Here is a 27,663-nt window from a genome sequence, read left to right as displayed (position 1 = left end):
AAACGTTAGGCGGAGGGGAGGGGGGGGCAGGGGGGTGCGGTGGGTCGGTCTGGGAAGTCGCTTCTGTATTTACAAAACGCGTTTCCGTTTGCACGCGGCCCCGAGCGTCGCTTTCGACCCTCGCCGCTCGCCGTCGTTCGCGGGGGGGGGGGGGGGGATTGGGGTCAGGGTTAACCCGGAACCACGTGGTTTCCCCTCCTCCACGTGTTCGTTCGTGGGTCCCGGCGTTAGTGAAGTCGCAGTAGAAGTTTGCTGTTTCCCGTCGTTCTCGTTGCCGCTTCCCATCGCAGCGCAATGTCCTTCTTCATCAAGAAGAAGGTGGTGGACAGGGAGCGGACTAACGGTTCCGTCAGAGGCAACAAGAGGAAGGTACAGCTGCAGTGGTGATGATGGTGGTGGTGGTGCTGGTGATGTGGGCTTGCGGGTTCGTCTAGACCAGGGGTCGGCAACCAAAATAACAAGAAGAGCCATTTCTTTCCAATTCGGTACAAAATTCAGTATTTCAAGAGCCGCAATGCATCTGAGTATACTGTACTCATCGTCAAGAAGCAGCCCGTAAAGAGCCGCATGCGGCTCCGGAGCCGTAGGTTGCCGACCCCTGGTCTAGGCCGTTGGAGTCGGGGTAGTGAACACGTGTCTGAGACAGTGCGAGAGAGACTGTGTGCCGAGTACGTACTGGAATGTGTACGATGAGCGTGAGCGTAAAGAGTGCGTTTAAAGTACGAGTGAAAAGCGTCGTGAGTGTAATTTTGAGTGAGCGCGTGGAAGTGACCGCGTGCGCTGCTGCTGCGTTGGCAGTGGTGAACAAACGCGATTAACACAAAAACTCAACAGATTCGTCAATAGCATCAACACCGTTGCATAAAGAGAAAACAAGCGATGTGAGAGTCAGTTTGTGTGTGTCAATGGGTATGATTTGAGAGCGAGTGTAATTCGCTGTAACTTGAGTTAGTAGTATATGAGAAAGTATGATCGATCGCTCACAGTAATTGGCCCGCAATAGTCCCGTTCTCTTCCCGTTCTGTTGTAACTTGCACTGATGCCTACTTTGTTGAGGGAGATATTGGCACATAAAGTAAATATTGATGTATTCATGTACTCTGCATACATTCCTGCCGATGAATGAAAGTGTTGCTTTTCATGAGAGTGAATTTAATAAATTTGTAATTGTAGAAGTAAGTGTGTGGTTGGGGAGTATGAGCCAGGCAGTGTGAATGTGAGGTAGTGTGTGTGTGTACCGTTCCGGCCTTCATAGGTGCTCGCTAACAGCACTTGCCCCAACAGTCTGTTTAGGCTATACGGGGGGGGATCTTTGTCATTGCGAGTGTGTGGTTGCCACGGTGGGTAGCTTCAAGTAATGCGCCTGCCATTCGCCCTCGCCTGTTAACGCGTAACATATGTGACTGCCTCCGAACCTTCCTGCCAGTGAAACTTAACCACTGCGCCGTGGCCTCAATGCGCACCTATAGTTTTAACACGAGCGCCGTACGTGCCGACTTGCAGCTAGCGTCGACGTGATGAAGGCCACCTTAAAGGTGACAAGGAACATCGTGAGATGTCCCTGTGTTCTCAAACTGGGACTGGTGGCAGTGGTTCTTCACCAATTTTAATCGGTGGCGGGAGGCGGGCACTTTCGCCGTTAAGACATCATCATCATCAGTGTGGGAGCCGCCACAACATTTGAAACCATTGGGGTTTGATAGCATGTTTTGTTTACGTGACAAACCTTAATCATTTGCTGTCGGGTGGTGGCGGGTTTAACGACACATATTCACGCGATCTAACCCAAAAAACACCTCTATTATGGATACTATTGTTCGCGTGTTAAAATTGATGGGATGTGTTGTCACGTGTTGCTGTATTGTCGGGGGCTGCACTAAAAGGCCGCAAGTGGCCCGCGCGCCTTGCAATGAATTACGATGGATGGGAGGATTGCACAGAAGCCCACCAAGGCGCGGGGTTTGTGGATCACGCAGTGATGGAACTCGCAAGGAGAGGAAACAACTTCTTGGTTCTTTCGGTAAAGTCACGTAGAAGGGAAGGAATAAAATAATAAAAATAAAACATAATAAAATAATTCTCACGACGTTTCGGCCACAACGCAAGCAGCCGTCCTCAGGTGAGGACGGCTGCTTGCGTAGTGGCCGCACCATCGTGACTTTACCAAAAGAACCAAGAAGATGAATCCCTGCAGTCACGAAAGCTTTAAATCGAGAGGAAACAAATATACATTGCAGCTGTCTGTCGTATTCATGCTGCGACCCGTTTTGCGTTTTCAGGGTGCCGATGACAAAACATCGGCCATAAAGGCGAAAAGAAAACAAAACATCCCGAGAGACGATGAGATCTCGAGCGATTCCGAAAAAGAGAGGTATGTTTACGGTGTCGGTAGTATATGTTAGAATAACACGTGGACACCATGATGCATAGAAATGTGTTCTTGTACGACTCGATACCTTCCTTAATTTAACAGTACCGGAGTACTGTAAAGATGCACTCTATATGATTCCTGCATTGTCAGTATTCAGGATCATGATTTTGTTTTAAGAATTAATAATTTTATTTATTGTGTTTGTATTGCCTGCCTTGTATGTGATCTGTTGGTAGGTATCATTTGTACAATGTGCAACGATTGCGTAAAAATGGCATTGACTGAAAATAGTTAATTCTTCGACATAAATTGCTCAATGTTGTCGAGTATGAGAATGCATTTTAATTGAATCATTCTGTTCAAATAAGAAGCAAAGTGTTACCATCTAATTTTAAAATCACTGTGCGACTTGCACGCATTTGCTACAATGGTGTAGTAGCGCAGGGGTGGTGGGGGACTATTTCCTGACTCGTGTCCGAAGAGGACCCTTGGCAAGAGGCACTTTGAAACGCACCCTTGACGTTTATTGAAAAATAACACGTGCGTCTTCGTAGTATAAAGTGGCCTTTTCAGTCACACAACCCTGCTGCGTGCACTCAAATTAGAAACTGTTACCAGATGGATAATTTTCTCCTCGTCCCAATTAGGGCGGCTAAGATGCAGTTATAAGTGGATATTGTATGTAGAACTTTTTTCGCACTGTACGTATACGTAACCAACCTTGCTAATCGGAGGTCCGCAAGGTTGGTTACAAACCATTTTTTAGCGAGCCGCTGAGAGGTGATAGGCCCCATGGCTGCGGGCCGCGTGAAATGCAGCCGCAGACCGTAGCTTCCCCAGCCGCGGTGTAGTAAGCGACGTCTCGGCGTGCTGCGTGCGCAGCGATGGCGAGCGGGCAAAAAAGGAGGAGGAGAATGACTTGGAGGTGGAGGAGACGGCTCAGGAGAAGAAGTTGCGCTTGACCAAGCTGTATCTGGAGCAGCTGCGGACAGAAGGTACCCTGTCACCCGCTGTGACCACTTGCAGATATACACCCCTCGCTGGCTGCAAATGTACAAGAACACCTCAACCCTTTCCCGTTCCTTGACACCCGCGACTTGCAGGGTGGGGTCCCGTTCACTGCTGAATCTCACGTGTGTGTGTGTCCGTGCGCGTGCAGAGGAGCATAAGGCTGATGACCGAGCTTTCCGTCACGACGTCATCGCGGACCGGCTGCAGGACGAGCTGGTAAATGTCCTTTGACGATGCATGGGCGAGCGGCTCGGGAGTGGACAGCATGAGCTGGCTCTGCTGAGACCCTGGGTTCTAAGTCGGGGCAGCCTTCTGTGATGAAACTGGGTTCTTAAGATTCGTAACTGAATTTCGGTTCATTAGTTGTACTTTTAATGGAGAGAGTTAATGGTCACAGTCCAGTCGGCAATGACTGCACAGTGGTCACTTGAAGAGACCTCAGAGGTAGCTCAGAGGGAGCTCTGCGAGGTAGCTTTGCTATAAATTTCCACATGATAAGCCGCCACTTCGTTGAGCTATCTTTGCGGTCAGGTCGCTTCTGAAAAAGAGATATAGCTCGGTGGGCCTTACCTGGTAAAATAAAAAGTAGTTGTTTTAATACCCGTCTATGTGGGCCAATCTCGAACACGAATGGGTGTCCTTGCTTTGCAAGAGCTCAAAATGGATACTTGGTCTCGTGGCATGGTGCTCAGAGCACAATGAGGAAAAAATATATATTTGAAAAAAATGTATCAATTAAACAAAGCATGAGCACATGCCAGGAAACCTTTGCTGTGTGTGTAACAGTGACGAGCTGCGCATGTTTTTGTGTACCGGTCGACGTTTGAGCTAAGGGTGGATGTTTGTGTTTTCAGATGGAGCAAAGTGGCACTCTTCAGCGACAAATCGCAAAAGAGGTTTGTGCATTTTGTTCTAACTTGCCTCAACAAACTCGCTGTTCGCATTCACGCTTATCACCTATAACGTCTTTATTTTACCCTGTACAGGTTTGCCTCACCTTATGCGGTTTCGGTTTGTGCGATTTCACATATATAATGCGGCTAACTTAAACTTGGGCGAATGGATGCTGGGGACGAGACCTAAGGGGTTGGAAAGGAGCTGCTCTGCAACTTGGAAGAACGTCAGGGGAGGGGGGTGCGTGACAGAGTGAGAAGGAAAGCGTACAGCCAGACAGGATGGAGGGAAAATACTCTTAGGTTTTTTCGGTAAAGGCACGTAGGTAAAAAAAAAATATTTCTATAATTAATCATTTATTTATTTTTGCCTACGTGACTTTACCGAAAAAACCTAAGAGTATGAATCCTTGCAGTCACGAAAGCTTCAAATCTAGAAGGTTGGAGGGAACTTGAACCAGGAACCTGACCTGTTTAAGCAGAGAGCATCCAAAGAAGAACGAGACAGAAGCTCACCCTCTTGTGTGGCTGACCCCTTAAGCTCTGCACGTGCTCTGCGTTTTCTCATCAAGGAGCATAAATCATCATGTGAACTCCGGTCTTCCGCAGTAGGGTGGCGGCTGTTGGGCTTGCCATCGAACAAAGACGTTCACAGCGACGCACACTTTCAGAAATCCTCTTCTGCGGCCGTCTGGAGATGCTCTTCCTTCCAATATTATAAAGCCACCGGGAGCTGTTCACTTTTAAATCCAAATTGAAAAGTAATTTATTTCGAGCTGCTTTTTGTGTTTAGTTCGTTGTCCTTCCCCCTCCTCCCCCCCCCCCGCAACTCAGATCAGCGCGGTTGGTTGAAGTTCAACTTGCGCACATACATATGCGTAGAATGTAAACGGTTCCATGTACGTACATACTCGGTGTGTGTGTGCTTCTCCGCGTGCTCCACTAGCTGCGCTTGCCCGACCCCGGCGCGGTGCGCGTGCTGCGCGGACACCAGCTGCCCATCATGTGCCTCGTGATATCTCCCGACAGCAAGCACATCTTCTCCGCCTCCAAGGACTGCACGCTCATCAAGTGTAAGCCGCCGCCACCCCGGCACCGTGCGGTGGGGCCGCCGTGCCCACGGGAGCCGTCGGTTATTGCTCCCGATTAATCGAATTTGCTATAATATAGTACAACTTGATTATGGTTTGCATTAAGAAGAATGGACACTCAAGACTCGACATGTTTTTTTTCGAAAACAGATTATTTTTACACTGAGACCTCCTTTACCAGTGGCAAAATATAATAGTAGGTTTTTACTCTTTAAACTGGCAAAATATAATACTCTGATAGTGCGCTGTTTTTGAGTTGTACGCCTTTTGGCGTCATCTGGTCCAACACCAATGGAGACTAGGCTCTAAGGAAAGCTGTCTCGGGTGTGGACCAATCAACTTCAAGGACAGTGCATATTATTATCATCAGAGTTGTTTCTTTTTGTTTGCATTTTGACTGCTTGTGTTGTGGTTATTGCAAACATGATGCCTTGTATAAAGGTGTCAGTTTTGTACCAGTTTAAAGGGTAAAAACCTACTATTAATTATTTTTATTTTACCAGGTAAAGCCCACTGAGCTATTTCGCTCTATTTCAGAAGCGACCTGGCGTCGAAAATGATAGCTCGATCAAGTGGCTTATTGTGTGGAAATTTATTGCAGCCAAATATTCTAAACGCGTGATGTTGATTCTAAATGTGGAGGGAAAAACCGGGGGAAAATCCATGCGGCCACGAGGAGAACATGCAAACTCCAAGTATACAGGCGCCGTCGGGGCCGAGATGGAACCCACGACCTCCTGTATATCAGGCGAGGTAGTTAACATCTCGCAGCACGGTTACTGAACATCGGCCCAAAGGTTGCAAAATGCTGAGTTGCCAGCAACAAGAAAACCGCTGTTCCCCACAGCATTAACTGGGTCCCGTACAGTCGCAGTACCAACAGCCACAGGCCACTCTCTTGCCAAACGTGGCGTGACTGGTGCCCCGCAGAATTAATTTGCTTCGGAGCTCCCTCCCGTCATAAATCGGCCAAACACATGACTCCACATTATACACTGGAGCAGACACCAATGGGTTAGGGCCTCTGTACGATCAGGTGGCCCAGCTTGTGAGAAACATTTTCACAAGGGAACCCTCAACAGATAACATGCGAGGACACTCCGACCAGAGCTCAAGCAGAGGCAATCCTGGCTTTAGTCCTGCCTGGCAGCCTCAGCCGGGTATCCTTAGCCGTGTGTCCACAACCAGATGTCCACAGGCAGGTAATAGCCGCTGTCTCGATGTCCGGGTCGTGACGCGCGCAGGGGATGTGGAGTCAGGGCGCCGGGTGCTCTCCGTGCCGGGCCTCAAGAAGAAGGACAACAAGAGTGGTGTCGACGGCCACGCAGCGCACATCCTCTGCATGGCCATTTCCTCTGATGGCAAATACCTGGTATGTACACGTACACACAAAGACAGAGATCCCCCGTTTATAGCCTTTACAGACTGTTGGGGCAAATGCCGTTAGCGAGCACCGATGAAGGCCGACAAGACACATGGGGTGGGTGGGTGGCCAGCACCACGCAACGCACTTGGGGGTACTCGTTTAAGGTTGAGTAGACTTGTAAGGGAGGCCCAGGATCCGTTCAATTATTTCTCACTGAAGTTGGCCGTGAGCGGAAATCGACGGTTTCGTAGCGCATTGCACACACGCACACACACACACGCCATCGCTCACTATGGTCGAGTGTTTTTGTTCGTGGGAGGCAATGGATGCATACCAGGGGATAATGCCCAAGGCCCCTGACATTTGGGCGAGGAACCCTCTTGCTCTACTGCTATCTCCTGGTCACCTCGCAGATCAGCAGGTTTGGGAGTTTCACAAAGCCTCATGGTCTACCTATAGCATAGCTCCTCTATATGTGCTACATATCCATTATTATATATCCGTCAATATTTATCACCATCCTGCCTGGTATCAAATCTACTGAGCGGTAGGCATATCTATGGGAACTAAACCGCTGTGGGCCACGTGATAATGACTGAAACAACAATGGCCATTCGCCACTCAGTGGCGATGACATCACCACAGCGCTTGTGCCAGGCTATGTGCACGTTAAGGCTACGTGAAGCATCGAACGCCCGCTGGCAGGTCATGGGACAGACCCAGGTGCCATGGGTCGGCTGACGGAGATGACTTGCCGATGCACCGCCTGTGCCCCCTACTGTGCCAACTTTGATGACTGATGACCAATGACTGAAAGCGCACGTGCGTTTGTGCACTCTTGTCAGGCAACGGGCGACAGGGACAAACTCATCCTGTTGTGGAACCCGGCCACGATGCAGCTGCTGCACACATTCAAGGGGCATCGCGACGCCGTGTCGGTACGTCTTCGTGTGTGTGTGTGTCTTCGTGTGTTCGTGTGTGTGTCTTCGTGTGTTCGTATGTGTGTGTCCTGCGGAGAGCGGGAGTGTCTCGGTTAGCGCGCTGCACTACAAACTCGGCGACCCGGGTTCGATTCCCGCTCACGACCAATAGCGGTGGCGTATATTTGAGTTGGTCCTGGGCCTCCCCTAGGTCGACTCTGCCTCAAATGAGTACTTGATGCCGTGCGAAAGCATCGCCACGAGGGAGACAAAAACTGCCAGGCTTGGGTGCTAATCGTCCACCGACGAGTCGATATTTGTTTGCTGCCTCCTCCACCCCCGTACCATTACGTTTGAGTTGACAACGCAATCTCCGTGCTGCACGGTGGGCCCGTGGCGCCGTCTGGTGGTGGTAAACCGTCGCTGTGGCTGCGATGGCCCGGCACTGCCCGAGCTTTGCTTCACTCGGTGCCGAAGTGCGGTCCTCACGATCCAACCAAGGCCCACGCTTTGCCCTGTCTGCCGGTGCCGTCCGTTCAAATACAAATGAAGCGGCTGCAGTCGCCGCTAAACGCGAGCGAGGGTGTGGCTGGTGCAACCGTGTTAGTGCCACAATGCACCGAGGAAATTGTACCTACGTACGTACGTTGAACGTGTTTCGCACCGTACGTAGCCAACCGTGCTAATCGGAGGTGCGGGGGTAAGGGACAACAAACTAAACACAAAAGCAGCTGGAACGAAATTAGTTTTAAAACTGGGTGACTTAAAAGTGCACAGCTCCAGTAACTTCCTAATATTAGAAGGAAGAGCCTTCCAATTGTCAGACGATGGTTTTTTTTAAACGCTTTCATCAAGGCGCTCATTTCGTACAGGCCATGGGGCTCCCAGTTTTAATGCTGTTGTAATTAAATATGCTCGAATTAATTTGTTTTGGGAGTTTTTTTAATCGTTAAATTTCATTTGTTGTCATAGCAACCTGCTATGCATGGCTCAGTGTTACGATTAGCGGTGTTGTATGAATCCTGTTTAATTACCATAACGACAACGCCCAATAGCCACGAGGGCCTCGCCCAGTCTCAAGAGTGCTGCATGAGGATGTTTGGCCAAATCCATGAACAAGTGCTTTGGCACTCGGGAGGCGAACCCAAATAACGGGATAGAACCCAAACACGTAAGGGAATTTACTCATATTCTAGAATACGTCACTATGTTGCCATGCCCTGGGTTACCTTGTGGCCCGAGCCTATTGGAACGTATCGCTTGACTTCCTCGGATCTGACCTCAGAATGCTCGGCGCAGTTTCGGTGCGGAACGTCGTATCTAATTTGCTAAATTTGGTCGCGCCGCAAATAATTATCACACTTGCCGCAAATAATTCTCGCACTTACCGGCGAGCGTGACAGCTTTAATTGGTTTTGGCTGCGTCGGGTGGTGGGAGAGTTTCACGGTGTAAATTTGACCCGATTGTTAGGTGGCTTAACAAAAAAAACAACTATGGGTGAACATAATGTGCGCTGAAGCTGTCTGCCATCCAAGTACTAATCACGCTCATCCCCTGCTTTGTGTCCGCGATGTGACAACATTGGGGCGTTCGGGGATAATGTGCTCACGATTGTGGTCGCAAGCGCCCCGAGCCGGCACACGTGATCGGGGCAGATCGGTAAGGCTGCAGCGACTGCTGGATTTCTAAGACGGGTTCGGGAGTTGGTTCACGCGCTGATCTACTTATTGCCGCCGTCATCCGCAGGGCCTGTGTTTCCGAAAGGGGACCCACCAGCTGTACAGCGCGTCGCACGACCGCTCCGTCAAGGTGTGGAACGTGGATGAGAGGGCCTACGTGGAAACGCTGTGAGTAGACCGGCCCGCGGGGACGCACCTCCACACGACAGCTGCGAGCGTTCGCGGAGCTGCAGCGGCAATTCTCTTAGCCGCCTCGACAGCGGGAGGGGGGCGGGCGCTTTCTGTGCATCATCTTATCTGCATTTTAACCCTTTGCCGTTCCTATGGCGTACATGTACGTCATCAGTTTTTCGTCCGATTCCGTACCCCGTCCCAGTCGGCGACGTTGCGGCTGGTTGAACGCCCGTCACAAAACCAAAAAACTGCTAAACATTTCTTTTTTATTTTACTAGGTAAGGCCCACTGAGCTATTTCGGTCTTTTTCAGAAGCGACCCGGCTGTCACAAACGATAGCTCAACGGGGAGTGGCTTCTCGCGTGGACATTTGTCGCAGCCAAATAATCGAAACGCAATTTTCTAAATGTGGAGGGAAAAACCGGGGGACCCGGCGATGATGAATCCACGCAACCAAATATAGAGCAGGCGTCAGGGTCGACATTGAACCCACAACTTCCTGTATACCAGGCGAGGCAGATAACATCGCCACTGTCTAAGCATGTCGGACACCCCCCGCCCCTCCCCGTCGCAGCTTCGGGCACCAGGATGCCATCATGGGCCTCGACTGCCTGGCGCGGGAGCGATGCGTGACGGCAGGCGGGCGCGACCGCTCGGTGCGCGTCTGGAAGATCCTCGAGGAGTCGCAGCTCGTGTTCCACGGCCACGCGTGAGTTGGGCAACCGCCCCCCCCCCCCCCCCCGGCCCTCCCCGCCCCACCGTCTGTCTCCTTGCTCTCTCTCTTCCCCCGTACCTCTGATTAGCACGGTTGGCTACGCACGATGCGAAAGAAGTTCAACGTGCAAGCATCGTCTCTCGTGTATCAGTGTGCCGCGTTGGCGAGATTTTAACGACCTCGCCTGGCGTACAGGAGGTCGCCCTTGTTGCGTTTTTATGCACTGCCCTCTGCTGTTCACCTCGCAGCTTCACAGTCTAATGGGATGACTCTCTCCACCACATCTGTTATCTGCATTATAAACGAGGAAAATAGGAATAATGCCTTGACAAATAGCACAGAGGTCATGCGGATCAATCAGAGCTCCGGATATCAGAAGCACTGGATATTAAGGCAGCAGAGGAGTGGAATTTTATTGTAATGATTGACATGCCCCGCCTCCTTATCCCATCACGACCACCGCTGCCAACAAAGCTGCCCTCAGTAGGAGAGAAGAGGGATCGTCGGTAAATTTGGGTCACAATTGACGGTGAAATCGACGAGCGATTTGAACCGCACCCGAGCCTGCATCGCAAACACCCTGAGTACCGCCGCTTCTGTGTCCTCTCCTCGTGAACCCCGTCCTGCTGGGGTGGGGGCAAAAAACACAGGAGGTGAGAGTGCCCTCTGTTTAGCCTTGGGGCGTGTCTTTTGCTCGCGAGTACAATCGCTGCAAATCGCATTATGTCTGGAGGGGGGGGGGAGGGCTGCCCTCTTTTTTTATGTTTAATTAAGATAAATTTAATGCGACGTGCCGTGAAAAAAAATCCCACCGTGCACTCGGGCATCTGCTTCTGCACCGCTGCCGGCACCGTTCTGGCTGAATTTTATTTGAAAAATAACGGAATTATGCCTTGGGACATGGATCGATGCCTAATGTGGCGGCAAAGGCGTTGGTCATATCATTGCGCCGTACACCTCGCTTGGGACACCTTTGGAAGCTCACATCTCAGAAGCTGTGCTCCTCTGTTCTTGCAATCTACGCTCCCTGCAGAAAAAAATCCAGTTACACTGTACTTCTATGCTCCCCGCCCTCACCAAACCCGCACACCGACCATCGTGGTTGAAGTGTTTCTCAACCCCCGTGACCCGCACAGTATTTGGGAGGCCCTCGTCCACCAGCGTGCAATGGGGAGGAAGGTGACATCCATTGGCGGGGTGGGGGGGAACTGTCTCGCACCCGCCTCCCCCATCCCTCTCCCCTCGCGCCCACGTGCACGCTGCGATCGCTAGAGCCGTGGCATTTCTGGCGTCTCCGCGTCGCGGGATGGACAGCCTGCGCCTCTCGTCCGTCGCTGTCAGTTCCGCTCGGCTTTGAGCGACATCATCGCACCTGCTCGCTCGTGCCGCTGTAATGAAACACGTTTGTTGTTTTTTGTTGTTGTTTCAAGCGCTGACATTCAGGCGCGCGTGCACGGCCACAGCTTGCGGTATTTCGAGCGGCTCGTCGTGCAGCCGCGCTGTGCAGACACGAATCTTCGTCGCAATCGAGATTGAATATTCCTTTGTTAAGGTTACAAAGTGAAGGAATATGTTATTTTATGGCGAGCCAGTTTACACTTGGAGTATTTTTGAACGTGAGGATGCATGAATTATATAGTGGCTGGGCTACGGTTTTGATGTCAGGCTTTGGATCGTTCTTCGCCTGCAAGTACCTTCCGACCAATTCGCTGATAATTCCGCCCGATCTTGTCACATCTTGGAAGCTAAACAAGCTGTTGAGCCTGCTTAGCACTTTGGACGGAACACTGCATGGGAATTATAAAGGCCGTTATTGGAGGCTTGGCCTGTGAAGTGGCCAGAGGATGGCATTGCAACGATGGATTATTGTAATCTTTATTTTTGCTGTGGCTTTGAGCGTCGCCCTCTCGACTCCGTGGGGTTTTCCTGCCGCTGCCTCGGGTTTGCGTGCCTCGTGACGAACACTTGCTCGCGATTGGGTCAAGCTTCCCAATGCAGAACCCGGTCCACAACAAAAGTGTCTGAGATCCAGTGAGATTTCCCTGGGAAAATAAAAGGGCGGTATTATTATTTTACATTTTTAAAAATAAAAAACCGTGGCACGTTACCTTCAGAATACTGGGACTCCTAAATTTGACAACAATTGTGTAAAAAAAAAAATTCAAGGGCGTGCGTATCGGTCTGGAAACAATCCGGCAAAGGAAAATTCTCCGCAGTGATAAGTAATAACATCGCAAGCGGCGTTTGATGCTTTGTTACCATTGTCCCCTCCCGTACCTTTCGCCGTCTCTCCACCCACACCCATTCCTATGAAACCCATCCCCAGCCCTTTGCGCAAATGATGACGAACACGCCGGACAGGAAAGGTGCATTCAGCCTGCAAACAAATAAGAGAACAAATACAGCACGTAGCCGAAGGTGATTTCGAGACGGCGATGGGTGCTTTTGTGACCGTAAGATCAGTCCTGCCTCATCTGCCTTGCATGTCTCATAACGTCACCAGAGTCAAGTCATCTCCTGCTCAACTGAAAATTGAGGCGGTGCTCGTGTGGCGGAAATTCCGCATTCCTATGGCGAGGGAAAGTGCATCCCTAGGACATCTGCCGTTGACTTCCACGCAATTCCCAACGAGGTTTTAAATTCGCAACCTTTCCGATTGGGAGCCGCTCGCTCCACCTGCCGAGCCATCCGATTGGCACGGTTGGCTTACGTACGGTGTTCAACAGGCGTGCATACACCCGGCAGAGTTGCGTGCAAAAATACGTTTTGGCCTCAGACCTCGGAGAGATTGCCAATCGCGGCTACGTGCCGCGAGGGGGTCGGCAAAGCCAGCGGTTCACACCTGGTGAGGCGCCGGGCCCCGGCGTCGTGCGGTGGCCCCCTTGCCGTGGATTAATATTGCACGACGAGCTGGCGGCCGCCCGCGAGAGCGTTGAATAATTTAGCGGGCGCCGTAAAGGTTGTTGGCATTGTTTGCCGGGGTGGTGGCCCCGGCGCACCGAGGATGATCGTGCGCGCGATGCGCACGGAGTCTCGGCGTCGTGTCCTGCCGGGGGGGCCCGCAGGGGTGGCGGCCGCCGATGCCTCGGGCTGATTCTTCGCGCGTCTTGTGTATCGCGCGTGTGGGAATTTGTACAATTTCCCTCCGATGTATTTTCGCGATTGTACCGCAAATGATGCCCGACGTTGTGCCGCACTTGTTGGCACCCACTTCAGGACGTTATGAATCGGAATCCGAATTTTTTATGGCGAACGACACAGCCGTACAAAGCCCAAGATGCTTTGGGGGGAGCCGTGTAGCAGAACAGCAACGACCTACGCTGTTGTATCATTTCTCTTTACGCAGACAGATTGGTTTTGTTCTTCTTTCATAGTCCGCCAGCGCATGAAGGCTTTTAGTGCAAGAGCACGAGAAGCCGATTTGGTGGAGCGTGCAGAATGCATGTTGTGCTTTTTACTTAGCCGGTGAAATATCATTCAGGATCTGAAGAGCTCACGTGACGCAACAAAAAGTGAATGGAATTATCGGGGGGAATGATTTGAGCCAGCTCCGTTGAAGTACTGCGTGTAAACACTGCACGCGGCCACGTGAATTAAAATCGATTCTTAGACCCACGATGCACGCGTGCAGGAATTTATTATCAATGAATCGGTGCACGAAAAACTTTGCGTGCAAGAATAACGGCGCGAAGGTGACTGCACACGAGAAGTGATCCATATGGGGGACTCTTAAAACTGAGACCCAAACAGAAGATCCTTTTATTTTATTTAATGACCCTGAATCATGGAAGGTCATGGAATCTGCACGGTGGGGGGGGATGTGGATCGTTGAATGAGAATGAGTTTGCTCTCAACTCAAGTCTGAAACTTTTCAAGAAAAAAAATAGCTGGGAGGGGTTGTGCGGGGGCGGTTTAGATTTTACTCGCCACTGATGGTGTCACGCGTAGCCAAACATCGTACCCTCGATTCGCCCGATTTGTATCACGGTGCGTTTACAACCGCGCCGCCACCGCTCCGCCGTTCCATTCAACAATGGCAGCATCGTGGGCAGCAATGGCAGCCACGATTATCCACTGCTGCATGAAGACCTGAGGAAGCCGCCGCTATATTGTTGTTGTTTCGTGCGACATACGATTCTCACAAACACACGTGAGCTCTATTCGTGTATCGTGAATCTTTTTTTGTTTTGGGACGAGTTATCGACCCTCGGCGACGGTGAATCGCCTCGCGTCCCGTCGTAGCGCTTCGCCTCCTGTTGGGCCGAAGGATGGGGTTGCTTCCCCTGTGGTGAGCACCGCCGTCGTCGTCGGTCGCTGTCGCGTGTAATGCCGACTGCAGACCCCAGGTGAAGATGGGACGCGACGCTCGTGCCAGTTCAACGCGGTCATTTTCATTGCCGCGGACTGACCTTGAGTGCGATTCGTTGGGTCCGCTGTCTGAACCCATCACTTGTAAAATTGGCCCCTAACATTTGAGTTCTCGTGGAAGAAATGCCGCGTGACTCCCATCGAAATAATTAAATATATATCTCGCAAACTGAATTAGCGCACCCCCAGCCATAGCTGCGCTGGTTTATGAGTACTATCGATTTCTGGAAGTGGAAAAAAAATATCTCTGCTCCGTAAGATTTTAATTTGACAGCTCCGCTTTCCCAAAGGATGAGGCTGCAACGCTCGGAGTTTATGTTGGGTTTATGTTGTGCGTGGATTTTTATTTGCCCAGAGTGTTTTGACAATCGGCAGTCAAGTATAGCGCGCACCTCCCATGCTACAGTAGAGAGGCCACCGTTTATAAACGAGGAAGAGGTTCCTGAAATCCACGTAACTCACGATTGGCCACAGGCGGGATTTGTATGGGATGCGTCGTAACCGTGCTTGTGAATAATAATGAGTTACAACTCAACTTTTTCTATTCAACTTTTTACCAGCTAAAGGCCCACTGAGCTATATAGATTTTTTTCAGAAGTGACCTGGTCACAAATGATAGCTCAACGAAGTGGCTTATGTGGAAATTAATAGCAGCCAAACACTCTAAATTCATGTTGATTCTAAATGTGGAGGGAAAAAAACGGAGGATCCGGAGAAAAATCCACGCGACCACAAGGAGAAAGACACGCAAACTCCAAACCGACAGGTGTCAAGGTTGGGCTCGAACCCACGACCTCCTGTAAACCAAGCGAGGGAGTTATCATCTCGCCACTGTGGCGCCCTTTCAATTATTTAGCTGTTCCTCACTCGTCGACGGGTCTCGGTTCCCACATGATCGCAAACACGTCGGCAAGTTAAAGCGGTTACGTCAGGACAAAATTAAAATGGAAGACGCATTCTACGCCCTCGCCCCTCGTTCCCTGCGTATGTAAGCGATGGATACATGTTTTATTAAACGCTGAATATGCATGTTTAGCATTATCCGTGTTTTGGTTTTATACCGGCAGTTCCTACCCTGCCATTATCCCACATTATCGAGAGTTGCCGGTCATCGCACTGCTGTGGCTGTTTTTAATTTATTATCGTGCAGTGGGAACGATGAAACCCTGGATTTTTTAAAGGTGGTGCTTGGGGCTCGGGGAGGGGGGGGGGAAGCGAAACAAATGAAGGACTGGATTCAATGCAGGTCGTCAAGAGTGACCACGTTGGACATATTTTTTTGAACAAAAGGCCCCGGTGGGAAATGCATCTCTGCGCTCATCTCGGCCCCCGGGTATTGACCCGACATTGAACCCCGGCGTTTTGACGTCAAGGCGGCCACATAAATGCTCAATGCGGGTGGGGGGAGGTTTATTGTTGTAATGGGGCTAATTTCCAAGGCTGCAGAAACGTTCCAGATAATTATTGTTGTTCGTGTGGTCCCAGGCTTAATTGAGCTCGAGATCAGTGCTGCTTGCAGTGATAGATCAGTACAGAGATATTCTGCGTTCTGTTAACTTAGAGTGGGCACATGAATCATATACAAGCGCTTCCACTGTCGAAAAGTTATCTGCCTAATTAGTCACATAGATGCGATATCTACAGTTAAATTGGTGGCACGGTGGTACAGTGGTTACCGCACTGTGCTATGGGACCTGGCGATCTGAGTTCTATTCCCGATCAAAGTTAACATCAGTGGGGAGCTCTATCTGAAACAATGCTGCCCCACCCCCCTTCACCAACCCGCATGTACCAGCAAGGTTAAGTATGGTCAAAGATCTGGGGGAAGCCTTTCAATCCAGCATTGGATTGACAAATGGGTGATAAATTATGCAATCATTATCGACAGAAAGTTTTTGGTTGTAAAACAGTGAGCCCTGTAAAGATGAACAAGACACTTTTGGATCAAATTTGGCCTTTCTTTTCTCATTGGAACTGTTATTGGTGCCAAGCACTTTAATTGCCGGAGTGTTTTATGAGAAACGGAGTCCTGAATGTTTAACACCGAGTGATAGGTTGTTTATTATTTAAGGATGTTAGACTTGGATTATCGTCTTTCAGGGCAGTATTTCTCAATTTCCGAAACCCGGTTTGTGGAGCGTATTCGTGCAAAGAGGGCACGAGGCTAAACAAGTCACCTTCTTGTCGTCTGCCCGCAGGGGATCCATCGACTGCATTCAGCTGATCAACGAGGAGCACATGGTGTCTGGAGCGGACGACGGGTGAGTGCCTCTGTCCACGTTTTGCCGCCGTGCCGTGTGCACGGGTCTGTGGCGTGGCTGATGCGGGAAGGTTGCTCGCTGTGACTTGGTGCAGAGAAACTAAACTTGACTTTTTAATTTACCAGATCAGGCCCACTGAGCTTTGTAGCTCTTTTTCAGAAGCCACCTGGCTATCACAAATGATAGCGCAACGAAGTGGCTCTTAACGTGGAAATTTATGTTCTAAACGCATGTTTCCAAATGTGGAGGGAAAAACCGGAGGACCCGGAGAAAAATACACACGATCACGGGGAGAGAGAGACACGCAAACTTCAAATAGCCGCATCAAGCCCACGCATTTATACTACTCGTCGCCAGGGAGCGCCGTTCTCTATCGCTCGTGCGTGGGTGGATTTGTCCAGCCTTCGGTTTAAACCGCGCTCGTGTCGTGCCTTTTTAAGTTACTCAATTTACTTCGCCGCTCCTCGCTCATCGCGGGTCGGCGACCCCGGTGCCCACGTGACGGCAAACGCGTCGTCGTCAAGTAATCCTTGGCGGCAGTGAAAGCGGACGGCACATTCTCTACGTCTTCTCACCCCCATTGTACGCCGCTACGCGATGAATTTCGCGTTTTTTTTCTTCCTAAACCCACGCGCACGCACGCGTCTTTCGTTAGCCCAAGATGAGTTGGAAGCCGGCCGTGTGGCGAGGCAGTGATGGTGCCGGCTGCATGCGAATCGATGGCGCAGGGATGAATGAACAACGAGCGTTAAAACATGCAGTCTAATCTGCGTAATTACAGTGTACGATTGATTACAAATCATGAAAGCAGTGATTTGTCCATTAAGCGCTGGTACTGCTGTAATAACGTTAAATGCCAGTTTTGCTGTTGAGGCGTCATGGCTGGAATAAATGTGTTGTTTGCCAAATGGTTGATTTCGGTAGGACAAGAGAATTTGTAATAAATTATAAATGACATTAGTCAAATCATTGTTATTTTCATTATCAGGCATCACCTGTAGTAATAATTTGCAGCCTCTTGTCAAATCACTGCTGAAAGGTCTTCCCACAGCATGGCAGTGATGAGGATTGGTGCTCCTGCCAGTCATCTCAGTCAACCCATGGCACCTTGGTCTGTTCCGTGACCTGTCACCGAACCTTCGACACTTCACGTGGCCTCAAAGTGCACCTGGCCTACCACAGGCACCGTGGTGACGCCAACGCCACTTAGTGGCGAATGGCGGCGGCGGCGGTTGTTGTCGTCGTTAATGACACTCCATCACATTGCAGCCGTGGCTGGGAACCAAAATCCGATCGGCGGCCATTCCACAGCACGAAGGGTCGCGCTGTTTTGCGGGCGTTCCGATGCTGATAGCACATTGGGGGATACAAATTGTGTAAATGCTTTTAACGTGCTCCACGCTCTCTGTCTCTCTCCGCACAGCTCGCTGGCGATCTGGGGCCTACACAAGAAAAGGCCGCTGGCCACTGTGCAGAAAGCGCACGGCATGCTGGGCGAGCCCGGCTTGGAGCAGCCGCAGTGGATCACCTCGGTGGCCGCCATGCTCAACAGCGACCTGGTGGCCTCAGGTGGGCCCTGCTATAACTCGTGCACCGTGCATGGACACGGACGCAAAGAGGTCCCCCCCCTCCCAGCAGCGTGTGGCCTGCTCGGACTCTGTTGGGGCAATTGCAGTTAAGCGAGCGACTATGAAGGCTACGCCCGGGCTGCTTTTGTCTCTGCGCTGCTGGTGTTTGCACGCCGCACCTGGTACGCATTTAAGGCCGAGTCGGCCTAAAGGGAGGCCCAAGACCGGTTCATACAAATCGCTCGCCACTGATGTTGGCCTTGGCCAGGGTTTGAACCCAGGCGGCCGGGCTTTGTGGAGCGCAGTGCGCTCGCCGCCACGCCACCACTCGCCCAACTCGTGCGCGTGCACAGAGTCTAAACAAAAACACACGCACACACGTGTGTGCGCGCGAGAGCTGCAGTTTTAACCAGGCGACGGGCGTATTTACCCGTGACCAAATTGCCCGGAACGCGCCCGTCCTCGTCACGTCTCGGAAGCAAAGCTGGGTTGAGCCTGGATAGTACTTGGATTGGCAGCCACGATGCTTTGGCACCTTGAGACATTTTGAAAGGTGCCTGATGAGTGCGAGTAATAATGATTATGACATCTGCTGTCAGCTGCTGTGGGGGTTGCGTTTGGTGGGCAGCAGAAAGCCGCTCGGCAAAATCCGTTGTTGTACTATACTTGTATGATCCCATATCTCTTATTCCTGCCTTCATCTCCCACTGACCAGCTTGGGGAAGTATGGTCAAACGGCCCCCAGGACCTGCTTGGTGTGGAGAGGGCCTCATCCAGCAGTTGATTGGCTAAGAGGGGGCCGTATGTTGTCAATGACGGAACATTAAAACAATTGATCTCACAGGGGAGACACGCAAGGGTCCGATAAGTGAGGATAGGTGTTAACAAGAACAAAAATACATTCTGTATTTATACAAAATAACATGTAAAGGACAAAAAAAATATTTTATAATTTAGTAAAAAAAAACATTGTTGAATTTCGAAACTGGTCCATAGATTGCTTCTATTAAAGCGATGTTGCTGGGAAAAAAAGAACTTTCAGAATACCGTACTGTTTGCGATGGATGTGTACAAAAAAAAATAATTCTCAGAATACCGTCCTGTTTGCCTGATGAGATGTAAAAAAAAAAAATTTGGAATGTGAAGGGTACAGGGGAAGTATGCAGTGTGCATTGTCTGCCTTCTTTATTTTGCGTTTACGAATCGCAGATGAGTAACGATTCCCAACCCTCCCACGACGCTCGATCGATAGTGGCGATTCGGGGTCAGGATTCAATCGGAGAATCAATTCATTCTGTCACGTCACGGTGAATGCAGCGGCCACTGGTGGATTGCAGGCAGTCGCAAGCAGCCGCTGCAAACGATGTAACAATCCCTCCGCGAGCGTTGGCGCTAATAAGGCTGGCTCCGCTGTTGCCACGTTCTGATGGCGGGAGCCCATTGCAACAAGACAATGGGTTTTTAATATTGGGCACGCAACAAGTGAAGTGATTGCTTGAGATGGTGCTCATCCCCTGTATACGAACCTGAGCCATTCGTGGAAATTGAACATTACTTTGGCATAGGCGAGTCTACCCGTAGCACAAAGCGGTCCTCGTGGGTAGTGACCCCCAGAGGATTTGCCGGACTGCGGCAGCAACCAAAACAGGAATTGAACTCGTAACCTTCCCGTTGCCAGCCGCTCTCTGTCTACCGCGAGCCGCCGGGCTGTGTTGGGAACCCGTTGTACTAGACGGCAGGTTTTTAATTTGGCCCTTGCGTGCAAACGACCTAATTTAGTATGCAAATCTAGCACCACCATCCCACGCAACAATGCAGAACGGCAGCGCAAGAGCGTCGGCCTGTTCCGTAACGAGGTGCAAGAGGGGATTATTGCTTTTAATTATGCGGATAAAATGTAGAGGTTAACGCCACATCTAATTAACTGTGAAATCTGCGCGATCCGAATGTGTTTTTGCTAATTGCCTAATCGTATTCTGTGATTCAGAATCGCCGTTGGCGTTTGCTTTGTGCGCAGAGTTGGTTTTTACCGCGTTCGGCCTGCCGTCAGCCCTGTCACCTTTTCGGTGTGAATGTGCGTGTTTGTGTTTTTTCATCTGTAAAGTCGTCAACGGCTTGACTAGAGGTTGGGTCGAGGTGCGGCAGGAAAACTGGGCCTGCGTAGGCCTCTGTTCAGTCAGTCAGTATATTTTGGGAGAGGCCTATTGAGCTAAACTAAACTAAACTTTTTTATTTTACCAGGTAAGGCCCACTGAGCCATATAGCTTTTTGTCAGAAGCAACCTAGCCACAGGTAATGATACCTCAACAATGTGGCTTATCACGTGGAAATTTATAGCGGCCAAATAATCTAAACGCGCGTTGATTCTGAATGTGGAGGGGAAAACCAGAGAACCCGGAGAAAAATCGACGTGACCACGAGGAGAAAATTTTAATTTCAAATATACAGACGTCCAGGGTCGGGGATCAAACCCACAACCTTCTGCGTACCAGGCGAGGGAGTTAACATCTCACCACAGCGACCCCCCAAGAAGCTGCCTGCCAAAGCGGCCGAACATATTACATGGGAAGGGCTTTCGAGACGTTGCTTAGAACAGCCGATATTGCAGCAAGCGCGCTGCGTGGCAGAAGGTTTGGATTTCCAAAAGTTGCATATTACTGTGGTATAGAGATATCCTGTGTCTCACACCCGTGTCTCTGTGTTGCTGCAGGCTCGCACGACGGGCACATACGACTGTGGAAATGTGGAGCAAGCTTCAAGTCGCTGGAGCCGCTGTTCGCCGTGCCGCTGGTAAGCAAAGCGGGTTTGTAAACGAGGACAATTCCAGACGTACGCTCGAGGGATGTTGGTAATCGTCGGTATGATAATGAATGCGGCCTTGATAATTGGGGCATCATATCCCTAACAATTAGGACTTGGAATTTGTATCGACATAATTCATCAGCCCATCGTGATCGGGGAAAGATGCTCAAAATGCTGTACGTACTCTTACAATCCCACTTCTTCATCCATGTTGGGATGGTGATGGCACAACGAGTTTTGTGCACGCGCCAAACGAATGGCCTTATCCGTATAAATAAGCCATAGTTTCTAAAACTGTGGATGGGGGGAGACCTTCATCCAGCAGTGGATAGACCGTGGTTAATTTTCATAATGACTTGCCGAAGGATCGTATTGTGGACCATGTACTGGATTGATAGGCCGCTTTCCGAAGTATACATTTGCAGTGCTATTGTGGCATTGTTATATATTGATTTATATATATATTTTTTTTTTTATCGGAGGACAAAAAAATAGTTTTGGGCGGTTGGTGGGGGTGATATTCGAGTTATCTTTTCAAAAGCGTTCGCAAGGCTTCACCTCCGTCATCTGTGTGGCGGGCCGTACCTGCTTGCACGACGGCGGCCGTGTTACAGGGCGCGCGTTATGACACGCGCGCACGCTCACGCGCATCCCATGGCATCTTGCTCCTTGCCTCTTTCCTCGCAGAGCGGTTTCATCAACGTCCTCGCTTTCTCCAGCTGCGGCTCCTTTCTGGTGGCCGGCGTAGGACAAGAGCACAGGTACGCGCACGTTCGCCACCGCACGCAGTCTCGCATGTGCGCAGCGCCACGCCCCTCCCGCTGCTTTAGTGTGCCCAGCGCTGAGTGTTCACGTGCCCATGCGCTTAGCCTTCTCAGCGATACGAGCTGAATGGAGTTCCAAAGAGCTCGCAAACAAACGCCACCTCGTGAAAGACCCCCAGCGCTCAAGGTCCCTGGCTTCCCACGAAGCCCATGGTCCACCCAAAACACCGCATCCACTGCACAAATCGTGGTAGCAGATGCGGATGGCTACCCGATGCACAAATGGAAAATTTTAAACTCTCCAGGAGTGTGCGACTCTAGTCATGCAGAACACAGAGACCGTACAATGTAATACGACGCAGTGCCCCAATCCACAAATACGAAGCAGACATTGCAGCGATTACACTCCGTCACTCCTGACGCGATTATCTGGCATGACCACCTCAATGTGATTGTAGCTGTTGCTCTGCATCTACGTCGGGCATACGAAAGAAGAAGCAGTGTTTCACACACTGCACCAGGGGGACTCATTTACTGCTGAAGTGAACTCGGCAGTGTCTCAGGGAACGGGTTCAACCATCTCTCCCCTCTGACAGCTACAGGTTTAGTGCGGCCTGGAAGCGTATTATTAAGTAATGCGTTTTACAAATACAATTCCGTATAGAGGAAACACATGCTAATTAACTCATTACTAATCTATCATATAATTATAACAACCCCCCCCTTCGCTTCTGATCTCTGCACCTGATGGGTTCAGTGATGATGTCACCCTGCTGCTCTAAGACCGGAAGCAGTTGGATGGCTTTCACTGTTCTGGCAAATCACCCAGTGATGCTGGATGTAATTACCAGCGAAACATCGTATTCAAATTGTAAATATTGTGGATTTACTCTCCAACACACCGGTGGGCTGAATTAGTAACTGGCGCGTTGTTTACGTGACAAACCTTACTTGCTGTGTCGGGTGGTGGAGGGTTACGACACATTTATACTTACGCGATCTCACCCAAAAACCTTTATCATGAATCTCTCCCACTGCTGACGTTAACCGCGGCCAGGAATTGAACTCGGGTAACCGCGCCTCCACCGCAGCTCCCCCTGTGTTTACTTTTAAAATCATCGCAGGGTGTAACACTCATCGCGTACTTGTTTTGATATTTATATTCCTGCCGGGGTCTGAGACCTGCCGTGAGAAAAGTGACCTCCGCCCACAGGACTACAGCTCGGCTTGCGTTAGAATCCGCGGTGCATTAATTATGTAGAGCTGTACACGCAGGCTCTGGGAATACACTTTTTGCCAGCCACTTTTCCTTTTCCCCGTTCCGAGACGTCTGCAACTTGTAGGGTGGGTCGTCCCATTCACCGCTGAATCTCGTAACGCGCGAAAGGTTCATCGTTAATTTTATTGAGAGAGGCTTAATAGCGCTGTTATTTTTAAATACATTGTACTCACCGCAGGGAACTGTAGTGACTTGACCGCACTCTATGATAGCTGGCGCCAAACTGCCACACGCCCCTCCCCCATGGCCTTGTAGGAGCCACGATATGTTTTTTCCCGACCTGAAGAGGGTACCGATAAAGAAGTGACGATGTACAGTATGTCTTCGGAATGGGAAATGGTTTAATCTCAGTGATGCAAATCTTTTTCCCGTGTTGCCCCCAAGCTGTGGAATTCACTTCCATCGAAAATTCGATCTGTCAAGTCTCTCGGTTTATTTAAATCCCGTGTTATGAATTTCTTTTCTTAAAGGCCTTTTCTCATGATTAATTTGGTTATGTGTTTTGGGAGTGTGGGCTTGGGGCTATTTGTATCCGTGGTTAAATCATGAAGCCTGCGTGCTTATATTAGGTTTTAGAATTGCGCGAGTTGTTTACTTGCCTTTAGCTCTGTGCAGCGTCTTGCGACCTCTGGGTGACACACGCTTTGTAAGTGTCAATTATTATGACCTTCTAACCAAGTAACCTCGACGTGAACTTTGTGCGCGCACCACCCATCTTTTTATTATTATTGGTGCACGGCCTCCTCTGTTGTTGTCGGCGCGTTTCTCCCGCCCGCGTTGTGACCACACGCCATCCGTGCGTCCGCCGTGCGCAGGCTCGGCCGCTGGTGGAGGATGAAGGAGGCAAAGAACGCCATCTGCATCATCCCACTCGTGCGAGATGCCACCCAGAACCCGGAGGCTGCCGCAGTCGCAGAGCCCAAGACCTAACCGGCGTCGCCCCCCCCACACCCTTCCTCTCCTCCCTCACAACCTCCCAATGCGACGTCGACCTGCTGCGCTTGACAACGCCGCCGCTACAGATCGCCCAACCACGCCCGGTGCTCTCCCGCAACTGTTGGTTTATTCCGTCTCATGCTCTTGCCCACTAGGGGACGTCCCATCTCTGATAACCACCCAGTGATAAACATATTGGCAACATTAAGGGTACGCAAGATTCTGTGTTCCTTTTCTTTGTGTATATATGCAGCCCTTTGCCCGTTCAGTGCTGGATGAAAGGCCTCCTCATGCCTTTTCAGCAATGGGGATTGTTTGACCATACTTTCACGCAGGTCCGTGCACGTTTGCGGAAAGGGTCATCCTCCCAGGACCGGTTCAGATGCCACTCCACACTGATATGAGTCATGGCCCGGATTCTAACTCGGGCCGATGGGTCCTCTAGCACAGTGCGCTACAGACCTCCACATCACCGCCTCACCCTTGTGTTCCTTGAAAAGGAATACAAATTAAATATTTTAAGAAATTTAATTATTGTCAAAAGTGCGTGTGTGTGTGTGTGTGCGCGCGCGTGCTCACTGCCTAGCCAATGCAAGCAAGGTCTTGGCCAAGCGCAGTGAGATGTATTCTACCCTTTGTCTCGCGCCCCGCCATCAATCCTCTCCACTGCTGGCCGTCCCATCGCACGCGGGAGTCTAATCCCAGGGGCAAATGTTTGCCCTTGGCTTGCGGCTTGCGGATGAGGTTGTTGTGGGAGCACAAGCGCCCGCCCGCACGCCCCTCCCGTGCCGACCGCCACAGTATGCGGCGGTTTAATGTTGACACTGGAAACGGTCGGCCAAAAGCCGCTTCTTCACAAGGGTTGCGGAGTAAGGCAACGCTCCCCACACCGCGACAACGGGGGAATGCGCGGCGCTGTTTGTGTTTCCTTGATTACAATTGAAATCGCAATCACCCCAGTGCAGTTGGAATTTCTTACACGGTCAATGATGTACAACGCGATATCATCGTCGGCTTCAGGCGATCCAAGGTGGCGAGATGTTTAATACCTCGCCTGGTATACAGGAGGTCGTGGGTTCGATCTCGACCTTGAAGCCTGCGGTATATTTGGAGTTTGATGTTTGGCCAATCCCAGTTGCATGGCATCCTTTTTTATTTTTATCTCTGGGTGGAAGTCTGAGAACCCGGAGGAAACCCATGCAGGGGCAGAGCCAGAGAGAGCGAGAACGTACAAACTCCACGCTGAGAGGCACCCACGTCAGATATCGAACCCAGGACTTTGACAATCGTTACCACTGCGCCACTCTACGCTTACTAATTGCCTCCCCCAACCACCCCACCTCTTGCATCGAATGTGTCGTTGACAAAATCCATAGATCGCGGGTTTTAAAACCAACCCGCGATCTACGTGCGGCACCGCACCGTCCCCAGCGAACGGGCGCTTTGTTCTCGCCGACAGCGACCGACCGCTTCGCTGACCAAGAATGATATTCCCAATAGAGCTGCATCCTCGCACAATAAACATTATAACGCGTCTGCCTCTGCCCCCACAGCCCCCCCGCAAAGTTTTAAATGGGAATTCAATGAAAGAGCCGTGTCGCGATAGTGTGGGCCCCCCCCCCCTCCCCAGGTCCCTCGGGCAGCCGCATTGGCAACGCGAACAATTCGGGGAGATAAGATGCGAGAGTCATTTTCCATCGCGGTGACGTCTCGAGGCTACGGCATTTCGCGGGGATTCTTTCCACGCTAAGGCTTCTTCCTCTCCCCCCCCTCTTCAAGACTTGCATTAAGCGTGTCTGGTTCCACATTGTAGTTAAAATACTATGCAATACGGTTTAAAGGAAGCGTGTTTAGTTCTACACTTTGGTTTTTTTGGATAAATGCTATAATACGGGTTAAAGTAAGCATGTCTGGTTCCACATTTTAGGTTTTTTTTGTTAATTGCTCGGCAAGACACGCTTACCTTTATGTCTACGCATTGTGTATATAAAGACAGGGACCCCCCCCCCCCTGTGTAGCCTCCACAGGCTGTTGGGGCAATTGCTGTTCGCAAGCACCTAGGAAGCACAAGAGGGGGTTGGCGTGGCCAGCACAACTCCCAGCCACCTTTGTCTACCCAGTGCCAATGCGTACACACTGCATCGGCCACTCGAAGCCGGGTCGACCCAGTTGGTGGTGGCCCAGGATCGATTCAGATTGGAGCACGGCTCATGTTGGCCTTGAGCAGGAATCAAACTCGTGCCAACCACCACACTGCCGCTGTTGACACAATGTGCGTGTGTATGTGTATAGAGCGGTAGTGTAGCGGTTAGCGCGCTGCGCTACGAACCTGGCGACCCGGGTTCGATTCCCGCTCACGGCCAACACCAGTGACGATTATCTGATCCGGTGCTGGGCCTCCCCTAGGTCGACTCGGCCTTAAATGAGTACCTGGTGCGGTGTGTAAACATCGCCACTGGGGAGACAAAGGCGGTCGGGCGTGGTGCTGGCCACCCACCCACTCGTGTACCGTTCTGGCCTTCATAGGTGCTCGCTAACAGCACTTGCCCCTACAGTCTGTTAAGGCTATACGGGGGATCTTTTTAGATACGCACGCACAGACCTTTAACACACTTGTGCACAAGTGCTGTTTACGAGTCGACAACTAATTAGCCATTTTTTCAATGGACACACATTGTTTCATGCGCCACTGCCTAATGAGGATTCCTCGTCTCGACCGAGACGCACGTTCCATTGTGGCGTGGATTCAGTCGTTCTGCTCAGATTTGCTTTGTTCGCGTTGCGCTACTTTCAGTGGCGTTCCAGTTATTCATTTCAGGCCGAGTCCACGAGCATTTGGGCGAGGTGGTGGAGGGGGGAGGCTGGATGTGGCTGACATCAGAGTTTGTTTTTATATATCGGGGGTAGGGGGTGGTGGGGGTCGCTGGAAAGCCGCTCCAGTGGCGCTCGTGTTTCGGCGTGTTGTTGAACGCGAGACATTTTTTTTATCGTCCTGTTGGCAACGTGTCATTTGATACCGGTTGTATTTATTTGCAGAGTTTGGTCCTTGATACTTTACCTCCTGGACTATTCTGGGCAGTTCGTTAAAAGTAAAAAAAGAATAACTGACGCAACGTGGTTTTGCAATTGCTCATGGGGGTGGCTGCAACGCCACACGTGGCAATACGTGCGTTGCGTTGATTAATTGCCCCGCGATAAATGACATGTATTGTAAATCCTATAGTTTTGTATGAAAGGATGCGGGTTGGCGATTTAAGACTGCATCCGCTGTTGTTCATAACTATATATGATTATTGATAAAGAACACCATGTGTCACCCATCGCAAGATACGTGTGTGTGGTTTTTGTTGTTGAAATTACATTGGAGCCCACGCTCCACAATTATCATTCATAAAGGAGGACATCTTTACGATCCATTCTGCGCTTGCAAAAACTTCTGGTTCTGAACCCGCAGACGGTTTTAC

At 50.6% G+C, this 27,663-nt stretch overlaps 1 protein-coding gene across 1 annotated transcript; it reads left to right on the top strand.

Moving 5' to 3' along the window:
- Positions 1-169: 169 nt before the first annotated feature.
- On the top strand, positions 170-27,280 carry RRP9 (ribosomal RNA processing 9, U3 small nucleolar RNA binding protein). The gene is made up of 15 exons (XM_061551904.1): positions 170-369; positions 2,280-2,371; positions 3,254-3,366; positions 3,531-3,598; positions 4,237-4,278; positions 5,222-5,348; positions 6,611-6,738; positions 7,578-7,670; positions 9,400-9,500; positions 10,081-10,215; positions 16,788-16,850; positions 18,274-18,419; positions 21,129-21,208; positions 21,908-21,981; positions 24,079-27,280. The coding sequence occupies exons 1-15, from the start codon at positions 295-297 to the stop codon at positions 24,191-24,193; spliced, it is 1,452 nt and encodes a 483-aa protein (XP_061407888.1). The 5' UTR covers positions 170-294; the 3' UTR covers positions 24,194-27,280.
- Positions 27,281-27,663: the final 383 nt, after the last annotated feature.

This window comes from Lethenteron reissneri, chromosome 15 (genome assembly GCF_015708825.2).
Source record: "Lethenteron reissneri isolate LAM-NWPU_2019-01 chromosome 15, ASM1570882v1, whole genome shotgun sequence".
Taxonomy (NCBI): domain Eukaryota; kingdom Metazoa; phylum Chordata; class Hyperoartia; order Petromyzontiformes; family Petromyzontidae; genus Lethenteron; species Lethenteron reissneri.
Note: the sequence above shows the minus strand (reverse complement) of the source record. Positions and strands in the feature narration are given on the sequence as shown.